Source organism: Silene latifolia, chromosome 8, assembly GCF_048544455.1.
Source record: "Silene latifolia isolate original U9 population chromosome 8, ASM4854445v1, whole genome shotgun sequence".
Taxonomy (NCBI): domain Eukaryota; kingdom Viridiplantae; phylum Streptophyta; class Magnoliopsida; order Caryophyllales; family Caryophyllaceae; genus Silene; species Silene latifolia.
The window spans coordinates 8,500,999-8,521,730 of NC_133533.1; the positions used below are offsets into that span (position 1 = coordinate 8,500,999).

The following is a 20,732-nucleotide window of genomic DNA, read 5'->3' on the forward strand; positions in this document are numbered from 1 at the left end:
TCCCTATCTAATGATCGAGACTAAGTGGTTTTACCTTCAAAGAAAAATAATATGTATACAATAGTAGCTTTTTTAAGAAGAGACATGTATTTCTTGGTATGTTATATTTTTCACATTGAAAAATAATGTAGACATGATGAACATACTACGTCTAAATAATTAAATTATGTATCTCACATTCAAATAATAGTATACAGTAGGGTGATTCTATAAATATAAATAGGAGACATCCTTGAAACTTAGGTATTAACCCAAAAATTTTTGATATAAAAGATATGTACTTTTTAGTATGTTATATGTCCCACATTGAAAAATAATGTAGGTGTGATGAATATATTATGTATAAATAATAGAACTGTCCCATATATATACATTTTTTATATTATATTAAAGTGATATTTATAATTTCGATATAAAAACTTTATATTTCATTTGACAAAAAAGTATCGTATGAAAATTATATAATTAGATTGTGACAAAAGAATGCTATCATTAGAGTGTAGATTGTACTTTATTGTATTTTCTCATTATTAAATCGGGTTGATGTCAAAGTAGGTGAAAAAAAAATGGTGTACTTAGTATGTTATTTGCCCTACATTGAAAAGTAATGTAAGTCTGGTGAATATACTATGTATAAATATTAGAATTGTCCCACATAGGAAGATTACCATAAGGCAGAGTGATCTTATGATTATAAATAGAAGTCATAACCCAAAATCTTTTGATTCTCTTAAGTATTGTCAGAGAGAGTTCTTAAAAGAGTTTGTATTATTATCTCTACAATAATGATTTCTAATCTAAGTTAATCTTTGGAAAATCCTTTAGTTATTATAATATATACTCTGTATTTCTTATTTTATATTCAAGTGATGTTTTTAATTTTTATATAAAAACTTTTACATTTCATTTGGTAAAATAATGTCGGTAAAAAAATTATGAAAATAATATTATTAGATTCATGGTAAGAAATGCTATCATTAGAGTATATATAGATTTCATATAATTTGCACATATTAAAGATGGTGTATTTCATAGTATGTTATATGTCCCACATTGAAAAATAATATAGGTGTGATAAATATACTACATATAAAAAATAGAATTTTTTCACATCGAAATATAGCATAAGGTGGGTGATTTTATGATTACAAATAAGAGGTATCTTTGGAACTTAGGCATCAACCCAAAATCTTTTGAGTCTCTAAGTATTGTCTTGGAGAACTCTTAAAAGTTCATATCATTATATTTTCTACCTATAGATGTTATATGTCCCATATTGAAAAATAATGTAGGTGTGGTAAATATACTACGTTTAAATAATATAATTAGAATTGTGTTAAAAAACATTCTATCATTAGAGTATAGGTTCCTATCATTTGCACATATTTTAATTATGATAAAAAAAAATAGAAAACAAACGTCCATGGTAGCATGTGTAATCTATCAAAGAGGTTACCATGAGAAATTTCCAGTATTATAATGATATACTTAATTAAATTTTCATTTAAAAGAGAGAGATATCTGTACCAATAAAACAATAAAGGGGGTATTATTTTTTAATTGTTATTTTATTGCCACGCCATTAAACTTAACGTTCATTTAACAACCTTTACATTAGGGGGTACACCATGGGCAAAAAAATGGAAATTCAAGGGTACCATAAGCAGATTCTTAAAAGTAGGGGTAACATAGAAAATCTGACAAAATTAAGGGTCACCACGGGAAATTTCCGTATTTAAATTATGTTAAATTTTTTTTTTGAAGAAAAACAACGTACAAATATTAATGGAGAGTACTTGATCATATTATTAAATTTAAATATAATTATTAGATATAATGAATAGCAATTGTCTGTATTCGGTATTCGAGATCTGGTTGGATGTCGAACTAAGTGCAAAATCTGAGTATGTTATTTGTCCCACATTGAAAAACAATGCAGGTTTGATGAATATATATTATGTATAAATAGTAGAGTTGTCCCACATCAGAAAAAAAATCCAAGTTTGGTGAATATATTACTTATAAATAGTAGAATTGCCCACGTCAGAAAAAAATCCAAGTTTGATGAATATATTACTTACTTATAAATAGTAGAATTGTCCCACATCGAAAGATTAGTATAAGGTGGGGTGATTATATAATTATAAATAAGAGTTAACCCACGTATATATTAATCTTTTATTTTTTTTGAAAGAGATATTTTAATAATATGTAAACAAATCATTAGACATAGAATGTAAACATTAAACCCTTATAACGTTTTTTTTTTTGCATTATATATAAGTTAATTACCCCGTTGCAACGCCGGGCATTCAAACTAGTAATAATAATAAAGTTAAGTTAAATTAATTTAAGTTATGTTCAGATCTCACCTGTTAAGTTCATAAAAGTATAATTCCTATAAGTTATGTTCAGAAAAATTCAAATTTTATAAATTCAGTTTAAATCATATCCTATAAGTTCAGAAAAGTTCAGATCCTACAAATTCAGTTCAGAAAAATTCAAATCAAATAATTTTTTGTTTTTGTTTATTTTTGTTTTTTGGTGACGAGGGAACACGCAGCCGCTACTTTTAATGCGCACTGGATAAACCCTCAGATATATGTGATAGCCTGCAAGTCACGTATACCAGGTAAGCTACCTGAAGGGGACATACTCAAACTATATAAGGCATGGATTCAGACCAAGAATACTTCACAATATTTTGCTCTTAGAGAGGTTTAAACCTGGATACTTTGAGAATTTCACCTAAATTTTAACCACCAGAATCCACACTTACGGGCCTTAGTCTCCCAACTAATTGTGCAAGTGTGGCCTCTCTGCACACCAAACAAGTCCAACCCTCCACCACAATTCACCATTTCACTAGTCACATATTTTCATTTACTAGAACAAAGAAGGGCAAATTGACACACTCAAACCCAATTAAAAGCGCCCTCATTAGAGAGAAGAACAAATATAGAACTTGAAGAAGAAGAAGAAGAAGAAGAAGAAGATGAGCAATTGGAATTATGTTGTGACGGCTCATAAGCCTACAAATGTCACTCATTCTTGCGTCGGAAATTTCACTAGTCCTCATGAACTTAATCTCATCATCGCGTATTGTTTTCCTCTTAATTAATACTATTTTTTATTGTATTTCTTGTTATTTTTTTCCTTAATTTGGTTCTTGTTTGTTTGTGTAATTTTTTTTATTTGCTTCCTGGGTTTTGTTGTTTGCTGTGTTTTAGGAGGTGGGTAGTTGTTAGAATTGATTGTTAGGGTGTTGATTTTGATTAATTGAGGGTTTAAGTAACTGTGATGTTGCATAATTGTTTGGGTGGTTTTGAAGGAGGTTGAAAAAGGGTTGATTTGTGTTGTTGAATTGGTTTATTAATTGTTCGATGGCCGATTTGTTTCGATTTCTAGAGGTTGTGGTTTTGTTAGTTTAAGTGAAATTTAGCTGATGGGGTTTTGGGAGTTATGGTGACCTGAAATTTGCAAAGAGTTAGGTGTCAGAATGGTACTCGCACTCGTGATAAGCAACATGGGATTAGGGCGTCAGCGTGCCACGATAGTAGGCACTAAATGCTTTGCATTGCAATTGAATGTGAGAGCTTTGTTGCCTTCACTTGGAAGAGTATGGTTGCCAAGGTGGTAAGACCTCGGTTTCATCCAACTTTAGTCTTCGTCCATCACTCACATAATAGCAGGACTGTGAAGGGAATTTAGTGCTTTTACTACATCCGTCTTGAAATAGTTGGACTTTTCGAATATGTTCTTTCCAAAATGTAAAGTATTCACATGGTACCTCAAGTACAACATGACCGTGATCCTCATTCTGGCTGTCGGATACCAGCTTTTCTGGTGCTAAATTTGATGATAGTTTCTGTAAAGTAGCTACTACCAAGTTTAGCATTCCTTCCAAAATGCATTATTCTTGCTGGTATATGCCATATGGCTAAATCACCTAGTAATTAAGTAGTTCAGAAATAAAATGGGGCTTCACTTGGAGGAACTTTGTAATTCGATGATGAAATATTGTTAAAAAAGATGATGATTTTATCCTTCTAAAAATGATCGTGATTTTATCCATTCTTCATTTGGTTTCATTTCTCAAATACTAGTGGTCTATTGGTAAGGGTGTGTACTATAGATCCTCTTGATGATTTTTGGAAAATGATATTTGCATGGGTAGTTTCTGGTAATGGATTTTGGTAAGATACGACAACTGTTCATGTTGCCTTCTCTTAGGTATCTCAAAGGTGCTCATAGCTAGTTTACTTTTAACTTATTAAGAGTGTAAGGGAAAGCTAACCCCTGATACTTTCTCCCAAACTATGCCTACCAAAAAAGTAAACACCAAAAGAACACAAATCATAAAAAACTAGCTGTATTTCCTTTTGTTCTCGTTTAATGTGCTATCCTGTATGCCATGAATCTAGTTGTCTTTCAAGTTTTCCAATTGTAGAAGTTCATTCTATCCTTGACTCTTAAAACTGAATTTTACTGTTTATTTTTCCTTTTATTGGACACTATGGAGTAATAATTTGGTGGTTTGGTTGTGAGAATATTATGTTTTCTTCTTCTTTCTTTCTTTCTTTCTTTCTTTTTTTTTTTTTTTAAATCTTGGACATTGTTCTTATTATGTTAATTTCTTTCAGGAAATGCACCCGAATTGAGATCCACTTGTTGACTCCGCAGGGTCTTCAGGTATGGACTGTTTTCTCTAGCCCCCTCCCTTCAACTAGGAAGCTATGAACTGTTTGATTCCCTGTAGAGTGCATCATAGGAAGTTCTAAGGGAATTGTGATAGTTCCGGAGATGGTAAGATGAGGGTATGAAAGAAATTAGGTTAATTTCTCATATTTAATTATGAGTTGAAAATTTTGTTAGGGTGAGTTGAAACTTCTCATATATGCCAATTCTTTTGGTGTATCTTGCTCTATTATCTTATAAAGAAAAGTATCTCATTCTTTAAGGGTTTAACTAATGCTTTGTACACTAGTCAATTCAATAGCTCAATGCTTTTAGATCTTAGAATGACCATCATAACATCAGTTAGGTCTCTTCTCATGGAAAACCGTAGAACATCTTCCATTTTATCTTGAAAAGTAGCCTATTATTTGTGAAAATCGTAATACTTGTCCTAGAAATTGAGATTTTAGACTTCGTATTTAATGGAGCCATCAAAGTTGTTTTCAAGTTTTTTGGGTGGGCTCTTATTTATATTTTTGTGCATGGTGTAACTTCCTTGACGCGTTTATTATTGATACCTTATACTCCCTCCTATTCTAGATAAACCTCCCTGTTCATGGGGGGCACTAGAATTAAGGAGAGGGATTAAAATAAGGTAAAGTATTGTAGTGGGGTTTGGTAATTGGAGAGAGGGAAGGTATTGTGGGGTATTATTGTAGGTGAGGTGATTAAAATAAGTATTGTTGCGGGGTAAGTTGATTAAAATAAGTATTGTTGTGGGGTAAGGTGATTAAAATAAGTATAAAACTTTACTAAATAAGGAAATAAGGAAGGTATTGTGAACAGATGAAAAAGGAAAGAGGGAAGTTTATGTAGAATAGGAGGGAGTATTATTTTTCACGTCTTTTCTAAGTAAATTTGATGGTCAAATTACTGGCTTCATAAAGGGCCGAGGAAGAAAATTGGATGCTCCATAGATTACAGCGTGCATTTTGCTAATTTCAGTATCTAGGTGTAGTGTTACAGAATTGTTTTGTATCTTGGCTTATCTGGTTAATTGCTTTATTGATGGATTCCCTGTAGCCTTTGCTGGATGTTCCAATTTACGGAAGAATCGCAACGTTGGAGCTTTTTCGACCTCATGTTAGTAATCCTTTACGTGATGATTAAGATAATTAGTCTCTTATTTATAAATTCTTGATTCTTGATGTGATCAGTTGTTCTGTTGCATCTACCTTTCAGGGTGAAACACAAGATTTCTTATTTGTTGCAACTGAGAGATACAAGTTCTGTGTTCTTCAATGGGATCCTGAGGCATCAGAGCTTCTCACCAGGTCTTGTTCCGTTCTAATCTTGTGATTTCCTTAGGGTAATAAAAAATAGCTATTTATAATTGTTGATTTAGGTTTAGTGTATTTCGTCTATTGCTAATATCTGTAAAGGCTTGTGGTTAAGACACTCTAATGTCAGGCCTAAAAATGAAAGAGTTTTTAGCTTATACTTCTAGCACTTTAATGAACAAAATTTGAGTTGTGGACTAAAATTGGCATTTCTCTTATCTTACCATCCCATATTCCCCAAAAAGGAGAATCTTTTTGCTCATACCTAATGGTCTAGTATGAGACAAGCTTATTGAGTACACTTTTGTGTAATCGCACCAAAGCGTGATTTTGAGCCATGGGTTTACTCTAATATTCTACCACATTTTGGTCATATATAAAGGTAGGGTGGGGGTAGAGGGGAGGGATTAGTTGCAGTGGTAAAATATTACACCGCCACCAAGTATATTTTATTTTAACCATATTACGTAAGCACAATCAATTCAACCACCACTACCACGGTACCACAAGACTTATCACTGCTGCCACCCACCATAACCGCACTCTTTCTTTCTTTGGTGCTATTCCCTACACCCTCCATACAGACTTCCACCCCTTGTGCTGACCTTTTCTCTTTCCTCTCCAACCCTAAAATCATCTTTACCCTTCTCAGCTTGTGCATTGTACATCTAGATCTGGTCAACTGATCAGGTGTGGCAGTGAAAGATGGGGTCTTGAGGATGTCACAATAATTAGTTAAATCGAGAAGGGCCCAAGGATCATACTGGCATGTGTTGGGGTGACATTTGAGGCTGGAATAGGGGATATTGGTTACGTGGCCGTATTGCCAAGAAGAATCGAGAGATAAAGTGGAGGGGCAGCTGCCAGAGAGGAGGAGAAACCCAATTATTTAGATTGTTGTTTTAGGCGCTTTCACTTCCTCTATTTTAAATTGCTGGATTTTTGTAGGTAGGTTACATTGACACCTATCTGAAACTACCTACTATAATCTTTGTTCTACAGAGCAATGGGAGATGTCTCAGATCGTATTGGCCGTCCGACTGATAATGGCCAGGTATGCTGTCAAATTGTTAAATTTCCTTTTCATATTTATAAAAAATAAAATCACCACTCATGCTATCATCAGGCATCAGTGGTTACCAGATAATTTTTGCCTTGCTTGTTCTTTATATTGGTCATGAGATACTGAATTCTTTGTTCCAATTAACTTTCTTATCTTTTTTTTCTCCTTTTCTTTCTTTTTGGGATGGGGGCTATGTCATGGGATTCTTTATAGATCGGCATCATTGATCCTGATTGCAGACTGATTGGGCTCCACTTATATGATGGATTATTCAAGGTGCGTGACTTAGTCAAAATTTGGCTAATATGTCTGCAGTAAGCTTCTTGTTGTTACTACTGCTGAAGTTTACTGATTATCTCTTGGAACTGTTGATAGGTCATTCCTTTTGATATTAAAGGACAACTAAAAGAAGCTTTTAATATCAGGTATCTTATCCTATAATGTTGAAGAGATATATGTCATTTCATTTTCCAAAAGATATCATAGCTGAAATATTTTATGATGAAAATTCAACTATGAAGACTCGAGAAACATGTCTGCGTTATCATTGTAGTATATCCTAGTATTAGGGAGATACGCGGATATAACCTTCGGAGAATATTTGGTATCACATAATTACCCTCAATGCATATAGAGGCTCCTGCTCAAAGCTAGGTAGAGGAGGAGAGGGTCAAACGTACGCTACCTTTTCCCTAATCAGTGTGTTTCCAAGAGATCCGTATTCTGAAGCGGGACGGACACCTAGTTAATGGAAAAAGGAATTGCAAAGGGTTATGTGAGCCATTTTAATGTAGGTCACTATATCCTAGAGTCAAAAGAATAATATTTATGGCACCCCATTAGAAATAAGTAGAAAATTGTAGAATATTTGGTATTTGAAGATATTAATATCGGCCCTTACTTGACGTATCAGCCATTAAGTAAGGATCTCTTTAACTTTTCGCGCCGATATTTCCCGATACATAGGAGTTGCCATAAATAACCGGTATTTGGCGATACTGCCCATATCTGATATTTGACCGATTCTTTGCTGGTACAAGGCTATTAAAGTCACATATATGACTTAAATGACCACCATAGGCTCAAGCCATGATAAACGTCACATTGGCCATGGCACTGCACTAAAGTGCTATGGTGATCGCGACCCTTACCTCGATCGCGACTAATAGTTTATCTGTGATGCTCGGACTCTTCACCAGACCCTGAGGATCCGGTGGACAGGATCCGGACACGGATCCGGACATGGATCCTTGACGGATCCTTCTATGAGAAATCGGTGTGAGAGTGTTTTGTTTTTAACCTCTGTTTTGTACAGCAGCCCTATATCAAGAGTGATCTTGACATGAATTTAATGCTGTAATAAAGTCTTCATTCATGTTTTTTTTTTTTTGGTTCAACGAAGCGCGCACTTAGTCGCATGTTAAACATGAAAAAACTACTTTTCCTTTCTTTTCTTTGACTTTTTTAACAAATAATCAATTTATTTTCAAAAAAATAACATTAGCCGAGTCCAAATTCAAATTAGGATCCTCGTATCCGAGTCCTTGTTTTTGAGATTTCAAGGATCGGACCCTCGGATCCGTGTCCGTGTCGGATCCTCGTATCCGAGTCCGAGCATCACAGAGTTTAATTATCGCAACTAAGACCATTCAGTAGGTGTGAGGTGGCAACAGAGATTCCTGGATTAGTAGACAATTATTGGATATGAGTGTCTACTATGTTAAGCTTGATCATGATCTCTAAACAGCAAGTACTTTTATTGGTTTCTTAATTTGATTATTCTCTGCTTGCACAGGCTTGAGGAGCTTCAAGTGCTAGATATAAAGTTTCTCTATGGCTGTTCAAGACCTACAATTGTAGTTCTTTACCAGGTGCTTGTACTTAATTTGGCAGAATATGAGTTTAATCACCTTAAAGAAGAAATCATGTGAAAATGTGTCAATAGCAAGCTAAGTTCCAGTTTCATGCTTTGAGGGCTGTAATTTGCGAATCGCTAATCATGTGAAAATGTGTCGGTAACAAGTTAAGTTTCAGTTTCATGTCGTGTGCAGAATGATGATTTGAATTCTTTTGCAGGACAATAAAGATGCTCGCCATGTTAAAACTTATGAGGTATCATTAAAAGACAAAGATTTTGTTGAGGGGCCATGGTCTCAGAATAATCTTGATAATGGAGCTGATCTGCTGATTCCTGTTCCTCCCCCATTTTGTGGAGTTATCATCATTGGGGAGGAAACAATAGTATACTGCAGTGCTACTTCCTTTAAAGCAATACCTATCAGACCTGTGAGTAAAAAAAGCACCTTTTGCCTCTGTTTAATTTGAAATGTTATCCCTTTCCCGCTCTATATAGAATTGACTAAATGGCAAAGATGGTACATTTTTTGGTTTTTTGATGGCTCTAGTTTGAAATATCAAATAATTTCTGAGGGCTTTATAATTATAGTATTGCTTGTCCTTGGTTGCAGTCTATAACGAGAGCGTATGGGAGGGTCGATGCTGATGGGTCTCGATATTTGCTTGGTGATCATGCAGGGCTTCTTCATCTGCTCGTTATCACTCATGAGAAAGAAAAGTGAGCAACATTCTTTTCTAGTTATAATGTTATGGTGAACATTATTTTTCTATTACTTATATCTTATATATCGATTTGAAAGATGCCTGTTGAGTATATAGACGTCGTTCTATTCATACGAATTACCCCATTTTTGAAGACTCTTGTTATGTATTTTGAAAAATGAGGCGATTCCCAAGAATAGAAAGGAGCATGTATTATCGTAATTTGATCTTGTGTCACACACTTATACCTTGCTTACTATAGTTGCAGTTCTGTTATATCTTTGCTTGGTGAATGCATTCCAAATTGTTTTTCAAAGGCTTGCCTTAAAAAATAGCTCAAATGCATTGATTTGTCGGAATGGATGCAATTACTAACTCATGAATCACGACATGGCATTAAAACAAAAAGCTGCAAGTGGAAGGGTTTTGTCTGTCAATATACACTGTTATGTACTGTAAACATGTAGTTCTTGTAATAATAAGACTGTTAGAGTATTCACGTGTTTGTTAAAAAATATCATCTTCATTTTTCATCTATATATATTTCATGTTTTCCAAGGTCAGTAGAGTCGCTTGAGAATAAGCTTCATCGTTGTGATTGGATTTTTCCAGAATGTTGCATTCTAAACTTGGTCGTATATTTGTTTATTTTGATATTTAGCTTGGTTGGATTCTTGTGTTTCTGTATTTACTTTTGCTGGTTGTCACACAAAGTTCAAATGGGTTCCTATATTGGTGATGTCACTGAAAAACTATTATGCGTCAGAATACTTTGCACCCATTTTCTGTTTAACACAAAGCTTTTGACGTGGAATAATTTCTGAATTTGATTTGACTTGCAGAGTTACTGGTCTGAAAATTGAGCTCTTGGGTGAGACATCTATTGCGTCGACTATATCTTATCTCGATAATGCTTTCGTTTATGTGGGTTCGAGTTATGGAGACTCTCAGGTGTGATTAATGTGGTTCTCGTCACAGCATTCCTTTGTTCATTCCTTATTGTTTCTTTTTCAAAGTTAGCAAGTGTTTTTTACTTTTTAGCATGTCTTTGAGTGGGCATATCGTACTATATAAGGGACAAGAGAGGTTACACCTGTGATGCTCGGACTCGGATACGAGGATCCGACACGGACACGGACCCGAGGGTCCGATCCTTGAAATCTCAAAAACAAGGACTCGGATACGAGGATCCTAATTTGAATTTGGACTCGGCTAATGTTATTTTTTTGAAAATAAATTGATTATTTGTTAAAAAAGTCAAAGAAAAGAAAGGAAAAGTAGTTTTTTCATGTTTAACATGCGACTAAGTGCGCGCTTCGTTGAACCAAAAAAAAAAACATGAATGAAGACTTTATTACAGCATTAAATTCATGTCAAGATCACTCTTGATATAGGGCTGCTGTACAAAACAGAGGTTAAAAACAAAACACTCTCACACCGATTTCTCATAGAAGGATCCGTCAAGGATCCATGTCCGGATCCGTGTCCGGATCCTGTCCACCGGATCCTCAGGGTCAGGTGAAGAGTCCGAGCATCACAGGGTTACACTCGTGTATAAAAGAAGTGCAGAAACTGAAGCATCATGCCTTTAAACTCATCTCCTCCCGAGTCTATGAACACCCTTGACAGTCTTTAGTCCTCAAATAATACATGGATTCCCGTCCTTGATGTGATCCCACCAAATCGCCCAAGGAACCATTTCTCCACATCAATGGTACAAGTTTTTTGCACCTTTTTTTTGCAAGCCACAACCGCATCCCTTACCCAGGAAAGCTGGAAATTGGTAGAAAAATGCTCCTGTTGTGTTACGTAACAGACCATTATGTTACAGTATTCCAGGTCACCATTGGTTTTTGTCCTCATTATATAATACCTTATATCAGAATGCTGTTTTTTTTTAATGCTTTGACAACCAATAGTTTCGAACTGTCTCTGGTACATGAGTATATCTGTGAACAAAAAGACACTGGGTGCTGAGTATATCCTTCTAGTTCTTTAGTCTTCATTGATTTGTTTGAGGTTCTTATCTTTATTTAGGTTATACATTTGTATCTGATTTCTGATCTTTAGATTGATCCCATTGCAGCTCATTAAGTTAAATTTACAACCAGATGCAAAAGGATCATATGTGGAAGTCTTGGAAAGGTATGTAAACTTGGGTCCGATTGTAGACTTCTGCGTGGTTGACCTTGAGAGACAAGGTCAAGGCCAGGTTGTAACTTGCTCTGGAGCATACAAGGATGGTTCCCTTCGCATAGTTCGTAATGGGATTGGCATAAATGAACAGGTCTCACTTGTTCTTTTTTACTATTTTAATTCTTTATATTTAGATTTTCTCCTCCTGTGGCAAATGTTTTGATACCTGGAGTTATTTTTCAGGCATCAGTAGAGCTCCAAGGTATCAAGGGCTTATGGTCCTTAAAATCGTTGACTGATGATGTCCATGACACTTTCTTAGTAGTAAGCTTTATCAGTGAGACCAGAATTCTTGCAATGAATCTTGAAGATGAACTAGAAGAAACAGAAATTGAAGGGTTTGATTCAGAAGTGCAAACATTATTCTGCCATGATGCTTTGTTCAACCAACTTGTTCAAGTAGGTTCCATTTCATTTCAATTTTATTTTTCTTGTTAAGGTAGCTGGACAAGGGTTCAAAATGGCCACAGCTTATAACAGAATTTCAGGCTTTCTTTGCATTATTTCACGTTAAATAACACCTTGTTAGAGAACAGTAGACTAGCTATTTTTTTGGCCGCAGCAAATAATATTATAATACTATAATATATTGGCTACATTTTCCTGGTGTATCTGATTTAACCTGTACATGGTGTTAACATCTTGGAAAAAGAAATTGCTAAAAAAGTTGCAAATGGTGCATTAGATTTTTTAAAAGGGTCCTCCTAAGAGAAAGAACATGGCTACTAATAGTAGTAACATGAAAAATCAACTCAAAAATCAGATTTCTGTAAGTGGAGAAATATCACATTTGGTAAATGTTTTTTAATATTACGACAGCGCTGACCGTGACCCATGGTATTACATTTCCGACCTCCCTATATCTGCGATGTCACGACCGCTACCATGGCTGCAGCTACTGATAAAAATGTTTTTGTACACTGTTCACTAGGCACTATTAGTTTATGTAGATGTAACTAATTATACTAATGTGCATTTTGGCAGGTCACCTCAAGCTCAGTTAGACTGGTTAGTTCAATATCAAGAGAACTGAGGAATGAGTGGAAAGCTCCTGTAGGATTCTCTGTCAACGTTGCTACTGCCAATGCCTCCCAGGTCTGTACCATCTACTATCCATATTTTGGTGTCTTTTCATTTAAAGAATATGCTGTTTCATGATCTTCTTTGCTCATTTATTACTTGATGCTATTGCCAGCTTGTCACTTATAAACTTTTCCTTCACACTGTTTGCTAGAGACTAGAATTTGAAGTGCACCTGCTTATATCTATTGCAGTAATGTTTACTGTGATTTGCTGAGATTATTGTATTTTCGCAGGTTCTAGTGGCTACTGGCGGTGGACATCTTGTTTATTTGGAAATTGGAGATGGGATTTTAACAGAAGTGAAACATGCTCAATTGGAATATGAAATCTCTTGTCTTGACATAAATCCTATTGGTGATAACCCTAACTATAGTCAGCTAGCAGCTGTTGGAATGTGGACGGATATAAGTGTCAGGATGTATTCACTTCCAGATCTGAATTTAATTACCAAGGAGAATCTTGGTGGGGAGATCATTCCTCGCTCTGTTCTTCTATGCTCTTTTGAAGGGGTAAGTGCCTAAGTGAACCCAGCGGTTTGTGTAATTGAATCAATATTCATTTTTTTATTTTGCTTGGCGATGTGCTTCTATATTTGGGGCAGTGAAGAGGTTGTAAATGGGTGTGGTAGCTATATTTGTTAGTATGCTGTCCCCTTTTCTTTTCTCCGGAATCCTACTTGGGTAGTAAACGGAGTAGTCTGGTCGAAAATCGAGAGTATATGTCCGGAAAAAATATTGGAAGGTAACAGAAAAACCTCTAATAGGAAATTTGGAAGATAGCAAAGAAATAGTGGGAAGAATTCATGCAACTGGTAATACAAGTATTGACTCTTGCTGATGCGGGGTGACATCTGTGTCTCAGTGTTTTCCTGTTACTTTTTCGTTGTTTCTTTCAGCAGGTTTATGATATCCATCGTCTCTTTTCAGATATCGTACCTACTCTGTGCCCTTGGAGATGGCCATCTGTTGAACTTCATACTGAACATGAGTACAGGTGAACTAGCTGACAGGAAAAAGGTGTCTTTGGGTACACAACCGATTACACTAAGGACATTCTCTTCTAAGAATGCTACACATGTATTTGCTGCCTCTGATCGACCAACTGTTATATACAGTAGCAACAAAAAGCTGCTGTATAGTAATGTAAATTTAAAAGAAGTCAGCCATATGTGTCCTTTCAACTCAGCTGCTTTCCCTGACAGGTTAGTTTCCGTTAACTGTGTGCTTAATGAACAGCTAAACTGTTTACTCTTGGACCTTTAACAAAGAGTGTTTATGTTTTCCTTGTGTTAATGTCACAATCTCTTTGAGATACGTCAGATGGTTCCCCATGTTTATCTTTGTCAGTAATAAAGAATTAGTATTGTTTTTTTATGCCATGTTGACACTATTTGTTTTCATGTTGTTGATCTGAACTTAATCTTATCCAGTTGTCTTTCAGATTTTTTAGTTATGTATGCTATTATTCTACCGCTTCCAGCCTTTGCAAGTTTGCATATATGAACTATGTTACTTAGACTTCGCTACATATGTGTATGTGAGTGTCGGACTCGCAATTTCTCACATTTTGAGCCCCTGCCATGTTTCACGTCTTTAAAACAGAAAATTAATTGTGAATTATTATGGGTAGTAAAAGTGAAATGGAAATATGTTTGAGACATACGGCTTAAAATGTGTCATGTTTGGATTTCGTACTCATATCCGTGAGTGTCATGTTGGACACGGGTAATTGGGTAATGAGTGTATGACCTCAAAATTGAAGAGTCAAAGTAACAGTACTTAAAACAGACAATTCTTTCTGATATATAATTTAACAGGGACATGTATTACCCTGCATTTAATGTCAATCTCACAGTACTTAAAAAAGTCACAGGCGACAACTAATTGCCTACTATTTCATTTCTAAAGGGTGATGCGTATATTCCAAGTAATGTGGAAATAGGTGTTTCGCTTATGATGTGATAGAAAAAACTGAAATATTCATTATGATAGCTTGCTTGGCTGTTTACTTCAGTGATTTTGTGTGATTCGATGCTTAGTAGTTTTTTTTTCTTGTCATCAGTCTTGCAATTGCCAAAGAAGGCGAACTTACCATCGGCACAATTGATGATATTCAGAAGCTCCATATTCGTTCTATTCCTCTAGGCGAGCATGCTCGGCGTATCTGCCATCAAGAACAAACTCGCACTTTTGCCATTTGTAGTATGAAATACAACCAGTCAAGTGCAGAAGAATCTGAAATGCATTTTGTGCGCTTGCTCGATGACCAAACCTTTGACATTATATCAACTTATGCCCTTGATACTTTTGAATGTGGTTGCTCTATCCTTAGTTGCTCTTTCTCTGATGATAATAATCTTTACTACTGCGTTGGCACAGCATATGTTTTGCCCGAGGAAAGTGAGCCAACCAAGGTACTAAAGTGGATTCTTGTGGATCTTTGCTTTTGTCCCCTCTGTTTAAGTAAATTTTTCGTTTATTTTTTTTAGTATGATCAGCGTAGTTAAGTTGTGTGCTATAATGATATGCCACTGTTTTGGGGCTGGGAGTTGGGACACACTCTTGTTTATTATTCAAGTAGATTTTGGTTAGAACCATGTTTGTTTCCTTTCTCATTTTTTAATTATCAGCTGTGAAATATTTTCTGTCAGGTAGAAAAATCTGTGAAAATATTTCTCACTTTTTTTTATTGTTATTCCCCCCATTCGTATGCTGTTTGCATCTCTTAGCCTTTTTTTTGTAAGATAACTTTAGTAGTATCATCATATTTTGGTTTCGAATTCACATGTTCCTTGTTGGCATTATTATTAGTTACGCTCTCTCTCCTTTTGCTTCAATCTCTTCGGTTTGCTGACATTTCGTCTTCTCTCCTTAGCCTCTTCATGTACTATTCTTGTTTTACATTTCACAGTGCATGGACCCCAAATCATTTCGAGAATTACGTATTGTTATCGGTGTTGTAGATGATACCTTATGAATGGTGAAAGAAAATGTGTCGTTTCTTGGGAGTTGAGATGCTCTTTGTTATAGAGCTTCAGTTGAAACTTGAAAGGGAATCTTAAAATGACGATAAATTTGCTGTACTACAGATAATTTTTCTCTATAGTATTGTTGTGTGGATGCCTAATTTATTTCATGTAAACAATTCAGGGAAGAATTCTTGTTTTTGTGGTGGAGGATGGAAAGTTGCAACTCATTGCCGAGAAGGAAACTAAAGGCGCTGTATACTCTCTTAATGCTTTTAACGGCAAGCTTCTTGCTGCCATTAATCAGAAAATTCAGCTTTATAAGTGGATGCTTCGGGATGATGGTACCCGTGAGTTACAGTCTGAATGTGGGCATCATGGGCACATTCTTGCTTTGTATGTGCAGACTCGTGGCGATTTTATTGTTGTTGGGGACTTGATGAAATCCATTTCACTTTTAATCTATAAGGTATGTAGTAGAGGGAATCACTTAAGCATTGAAACTCTTCCCCTTCCTTTCTCTGGCTTCTTTAGGCCTTGCTCCTTTTCTGGTTTGTACGCTGTCCCTCCATCAAATATATTCCCGTTGGGTTGCTTAAATAGTGAACTATAAGACTTAGTTATCCGTGAAACGGTCCAATAAAAGTTTATCGTCAGACCAGGACAATTTTTCGCTTTGAGATCTTATCGTGATACGACTGACCCGTATCATGGGATAGTTATTTTTCGATTTTATTTTTTAGCAGGTTAATGGTCATATATAGGTGATGATTTAAGTTGAGTTAGGTTTGTTTATTACATTTCTACGAGACTACATTATGAGACTGCTAGATCGACGATCTTATACTCTTATACAAGAACTTATGGAAGTAGAATTATTTGCAAGTACTTTAATAGTTTAATGTGTGCAGCATTTATATACAGAGTATAATTTTGCGAGATCTTAAATATACTTATTTGCTTATCATGGCAGCATGAAGAAGGTGCTATAGAGGAACGTGCTAGGGACTACAATGCGAATTGGATGTCAGCTGTGGAGATCCTTAACGATGATATCTATCTTGGTGCAGAAAATAACTTCAATCTATTCACGGTGAGAAAAAACAGTGAAGGAGCCACAGACGAAGAGAGGGCCCGCCTTGATGTTGTCGGAGAGTACCACGTGGGTGAATTCATTAACCGCTTCCGCCACGGTTCTCTTGTCATGCGGTTGCCGGATTCCGAGATTGGTCAGATACCGACAGTCATTTTTGGGACGGTTAACGGTGTGATAGGTGTCATCGCCTCACTTCCTTATGAACAGTTCCATTTCCTAGAAAAACTGCAGGCCACATTGAGGAAGGTAATAAAGGGTGTCGGAGGATTGAGCCACGAACATTGGCGGTCATTTTACAATGAGAAAAAGACGGTTGATTCGAGAAACTTCCTCGATGGGGACCTTATTGAATCTTTTCTCGATCTTAATCGTGTTCGAATGGAGGAGATTTCGAAAACATTGAATGTTACAGTGGAAGAGCTTTGCAAAAAAATCGAGGAGCTCACTCGACTGCATTAGATAAGTTGTGTCCTCTTTCCTTCCTCGACAACCATTTCGACTCCACATCTATTTTACCTTGTTTCCTCTTTGCAAGTTCATTTAGTTTTTGTTTCTTTTTTCGGGTCCGTGCCTACAAAAAGGGGATTTAAGCCGTGTATGCTCGAGTTGATTTGCCCTAGAGCCCCTAGTATTCATACGCCCTGCACGGGGAGTATGTTGCTTCTTGTCCTGTATTTGGTGAGTGTATGTTTAATCAATCCATCGAATGAAAATATTGTCCTCGTCCTCAGGGACGTTTGTTATCCCGAACATGTAATCAAGTTTTTTTCTGCATGAATAATTGGTGATAGTGAAGGTTTGTTCAGTAATATAGTTTGATTTTGATCGTTTGATGGTAGTCGATCCAGATTCTGATCGCCCAAATCAACCTGGGTCTGCTATCTTTGTTCCACGGCCATTATTTGGCAAGGACCTTGATCCTCCCGAAAAAGGTTGAGAAGCTGTGGTCGAACTCTAATCCTGGAAAAAGTCGGGGCCTTTTTTGCTCGGCGTCCTCTTCTGGGGGTAGACCGTGGTCTTCAAAGTATATCGGTCAATCCTTGGTGTGCTAATATTAGTGTATTACCACGCTACATGCTACCTACTTCGGTCGCTATCCTTGCATTCCTAATTGAATGTCATAGGATGGACCATCTTGCTTTGATGGGTGACAATCTCATGTACTTTGTTTCCCTTTCAATTACTAATTGTTATTAAGGGATTGTCGAAAGCTTTCATCGTTTATTACCAAATATATATTTGAGGTTTAATACCTCGCTCCAACCGAAAACAATCTTGAATAACTATTAGGAAAACAATTCGTCTTTAATTGAGCGGTTTATTGATGGGACAACACATTTAACTCGGCTCGTCTAACTTGTAAAAATAGCGGATGATATCATGTACATGATGTATATATTCCAAAAAATTTAAAATGTCTAGTTCACTAATCCGTCCAAAATGTGACCCAGATATCTCAACGGCGGCGAATTAGTAATGTCATAAGATAAACTTGAAGAAAATTCAAAGATTTTACAAAAAAAATTCAAAATATCCTATGTCGAATGGGGCGAGCGCCCTTTGCTATCCTTTTAGATGCACCAATATTCGGCTTTGTCATGCCCGCGTCCTCAAATTACTCGAAGCTTTCGCCTTTACCTTTTGGTAGACCCGATGAATTTTACCCAACCATTATCCGTGCGGTTGTACCTAATTCGTAATCCTAATTAATCTGACCCATTTATTAGCACTTTATTAACTATTATTTCTAAATAACTTGATAACAAAACACTCAAAATCAATCATTAAACCTAAAATAACCTGACTATTTCAATCCGACTCGAATAACTCAAACCCGACTTCATCTTATCTGATTTTACCCGTTTTCGAGGTCCACCCAATGGTAACTCATAATTATGGAATGGACTAGGAGCATGAGTTAGTTTAAAGTGCATAGTAAAAAGAATCTAAAGTAACTAGTTTCAACTTTCAAGGAAAACATTTGAGTACAACCCAAGTTAAAAATAAAAAAGATGTAACCTCCACACTTCGAATCCATTTTTGAAATAATGGTCAAAAATAAAATATTTGTCGTTTTGGGTCGGTTTTGAAAATATTTGTCAAAATGGTGTCCACGTAGGCTCGGGATTTCTGGACCTAAAACACGCCACTACCAATGGCGTGTTTATAATGAGTAGGGAAAAAAACTTCATTAAAAAACGGACTAAAACAAACACGCCATTGGGAATGGCGGGTTTCGGAGGGGAAACACGCCACCCCCTATGGCGTGTCTTAGGATTTTTTTTTTTTTTTTTTTTTTTTTTTTTTTTTTTAAGTTCAGTCAGTTGAGGAAAAAAATTATTGTAAAGACACGCCACTGCTAATGGCGTGTTTCCTTCACAAAACACGCCATTAGTAGTGGCGTGTTTCAGGTCTAGAAATCTCGAGCCTACGTGGACACCATTTTGACAAATATTTTCAAAACCGATCCAAAACGACAAATATTTTATTTTTGACCATTATTTCAAAAATGGACTCCCACACTTCACACTTCACACTTCACACCCCCCACACTCCAACTGCACATGCACTCAACACTCAGAAAAAGGCGTGAGTTTTGGTCTGGAGTGAACTGTAAAAATCATTTACTCCCAAAATAAAATACTCATATGGAAAGGTAAGTTTTTCAGAAACTGTAATTAATGCGCATCTTCAAGTTTCCTATGCAAATCTTTATTGTACAATATTATTCATTCACTCATTCATTACCTTATCAATACTATATATTAAATCCAGAAACTAAGGGACTTTAATGTAATTAAAGAAAGTTATACAAATTAATTATACTATATAGTTTTAAATCACTAGCACCGTGTGATGGACCCGATTAAGGGATCTCAATGCAAATATTATATAGTTTTGGTTAAAATTAAATTATATAGAAGCTTGGTAATTTTCCTAAACATGGTCAATTTCCTTAAAATAAAATAATTAATTAAGATGGTCAATTTCAAGGAGACTAAAAGAAAGAAGATGTCTGACAATTTTCCTAAATATTTATAGAAAACTAGAAGATGGTCAATTTCCTTAAAATAAAATAATTAATTAGTATAAACATGCACACTTATGGTATTAATTATTATCATCATAAAATTATATATTAAATTTAAAATCTATGCAATTTTATTAAACTTTATAGTTTATTAGATGTATAGAGATGTTAATTATTTAACATACAAAAATATAATAAATATGTTATAAATAATTTAAGTTAGATTCCATAATATATAATATTGCATAATTCTTTCGATATGATTTAATGCATATATGTAATATATTTATATAAATATATATTTCTCTTAAAATTGCATGCCTGAGTAGTAAAAGTAATTTCGCCAGTAAAGAAAAGAATAGTAGTAATACTGGATATAATTATATGATAGTAATCACTCATTTGAATAGTAAAAGTAACAATATTATCAACGAGATTAGTGAGAGTGGTAGAAACAACGGCAGTAGTGAAATAATCAATATTAATGCGGCAATAGTGAAAGTAACAATAACTACGGCGGGAGTAGTGAAATTATCAATATTAATGCAGCAGTAGTGACAGTAACAATAACTACGGCAAGAGTAATGAAAGTAACAATGATTACGGGCAAGTAGTGAAATGTTACTACTATTGTTTCATTAATAAGAGTAAAATATTAATAGCGGGAGTAGTGAATTTGTCTCAAATCTATTTCATCGTAATTTTAGGATATGTTATAAAAA

At 35.3% G+C, this 20,732-nt stretch overlaps 1 protein-coding gene across 1 annotated transcript; it reads left to right on the top strand.

Annotated features, from left to right (window-relative positions):
* The first annotated feature begins 2,821 nt into the window (after nt 1-2,821).
* Nucleotides 2,822-17,784, top strand: LOC141596274 (DNA damage-binding protein 1). Its single transcript, XM_074416377.1, has 19 exons — nt 2,822-3,099; nt 4,644-4,692; nt 5,761-5,820; nt 5,920-6,011; nt 7,020-7,071; nt 7,294-7,356; nt 7,456-7,505; nt 8,876-8,951; nt 9,157-9,366; nt 9,549-9,655; nt 10,482-10,590; nt 11,726-11,926; nt 12,019-12,234; nt 12,820-12,930; nt 13,152-13,427; nt 13,845-14,119; nt 14,980-15,331; nt 16,068-16,352; nt 16,857-17,784. The coding sequence occupies exons 1-19, from the start codon at nt 2,996-2,998 to the stop codon at nt 17,436-17,438; spliced, it is 3,270 nt and encodes a 1,089-aa protein (XP_074272478.1). The 5' UTR covers nt 2,822-2,995; the 3' UTR covers nt 17,439-17,784.
* The last annotated feature ends 2,948 nt before the right edge of the window (nt 17,785-20,732 follow it).

What these genes read in the sequence shown, in the direction of transcription:
- LOC141596274 (XM_074416377.1), top strand. Translation starts at nt 2,996, where the DNA reads ATGAGCAATTGGAATTATGTTGTGACGGCTCATAAGCCTACAAATGTC. An exon ending in GGATTGGCATAAATGAACAG is followed by an intron (nt 11,927 to 12,018) that starts GTCTCACTTGTT and finishes GTTATTTTTCAG; the next exon opens with GCATCAGTAGAGCTCCAAGG. An exon ending in AGGAAAGTGAGCCAACCAAG is followed by an intron (nt 15,332 to 16,067) that starts GTACTAAAGTGG and finishes TAAACAATTCAG; the next exon opens with GGAAGAATTCTTGTTTTTGT.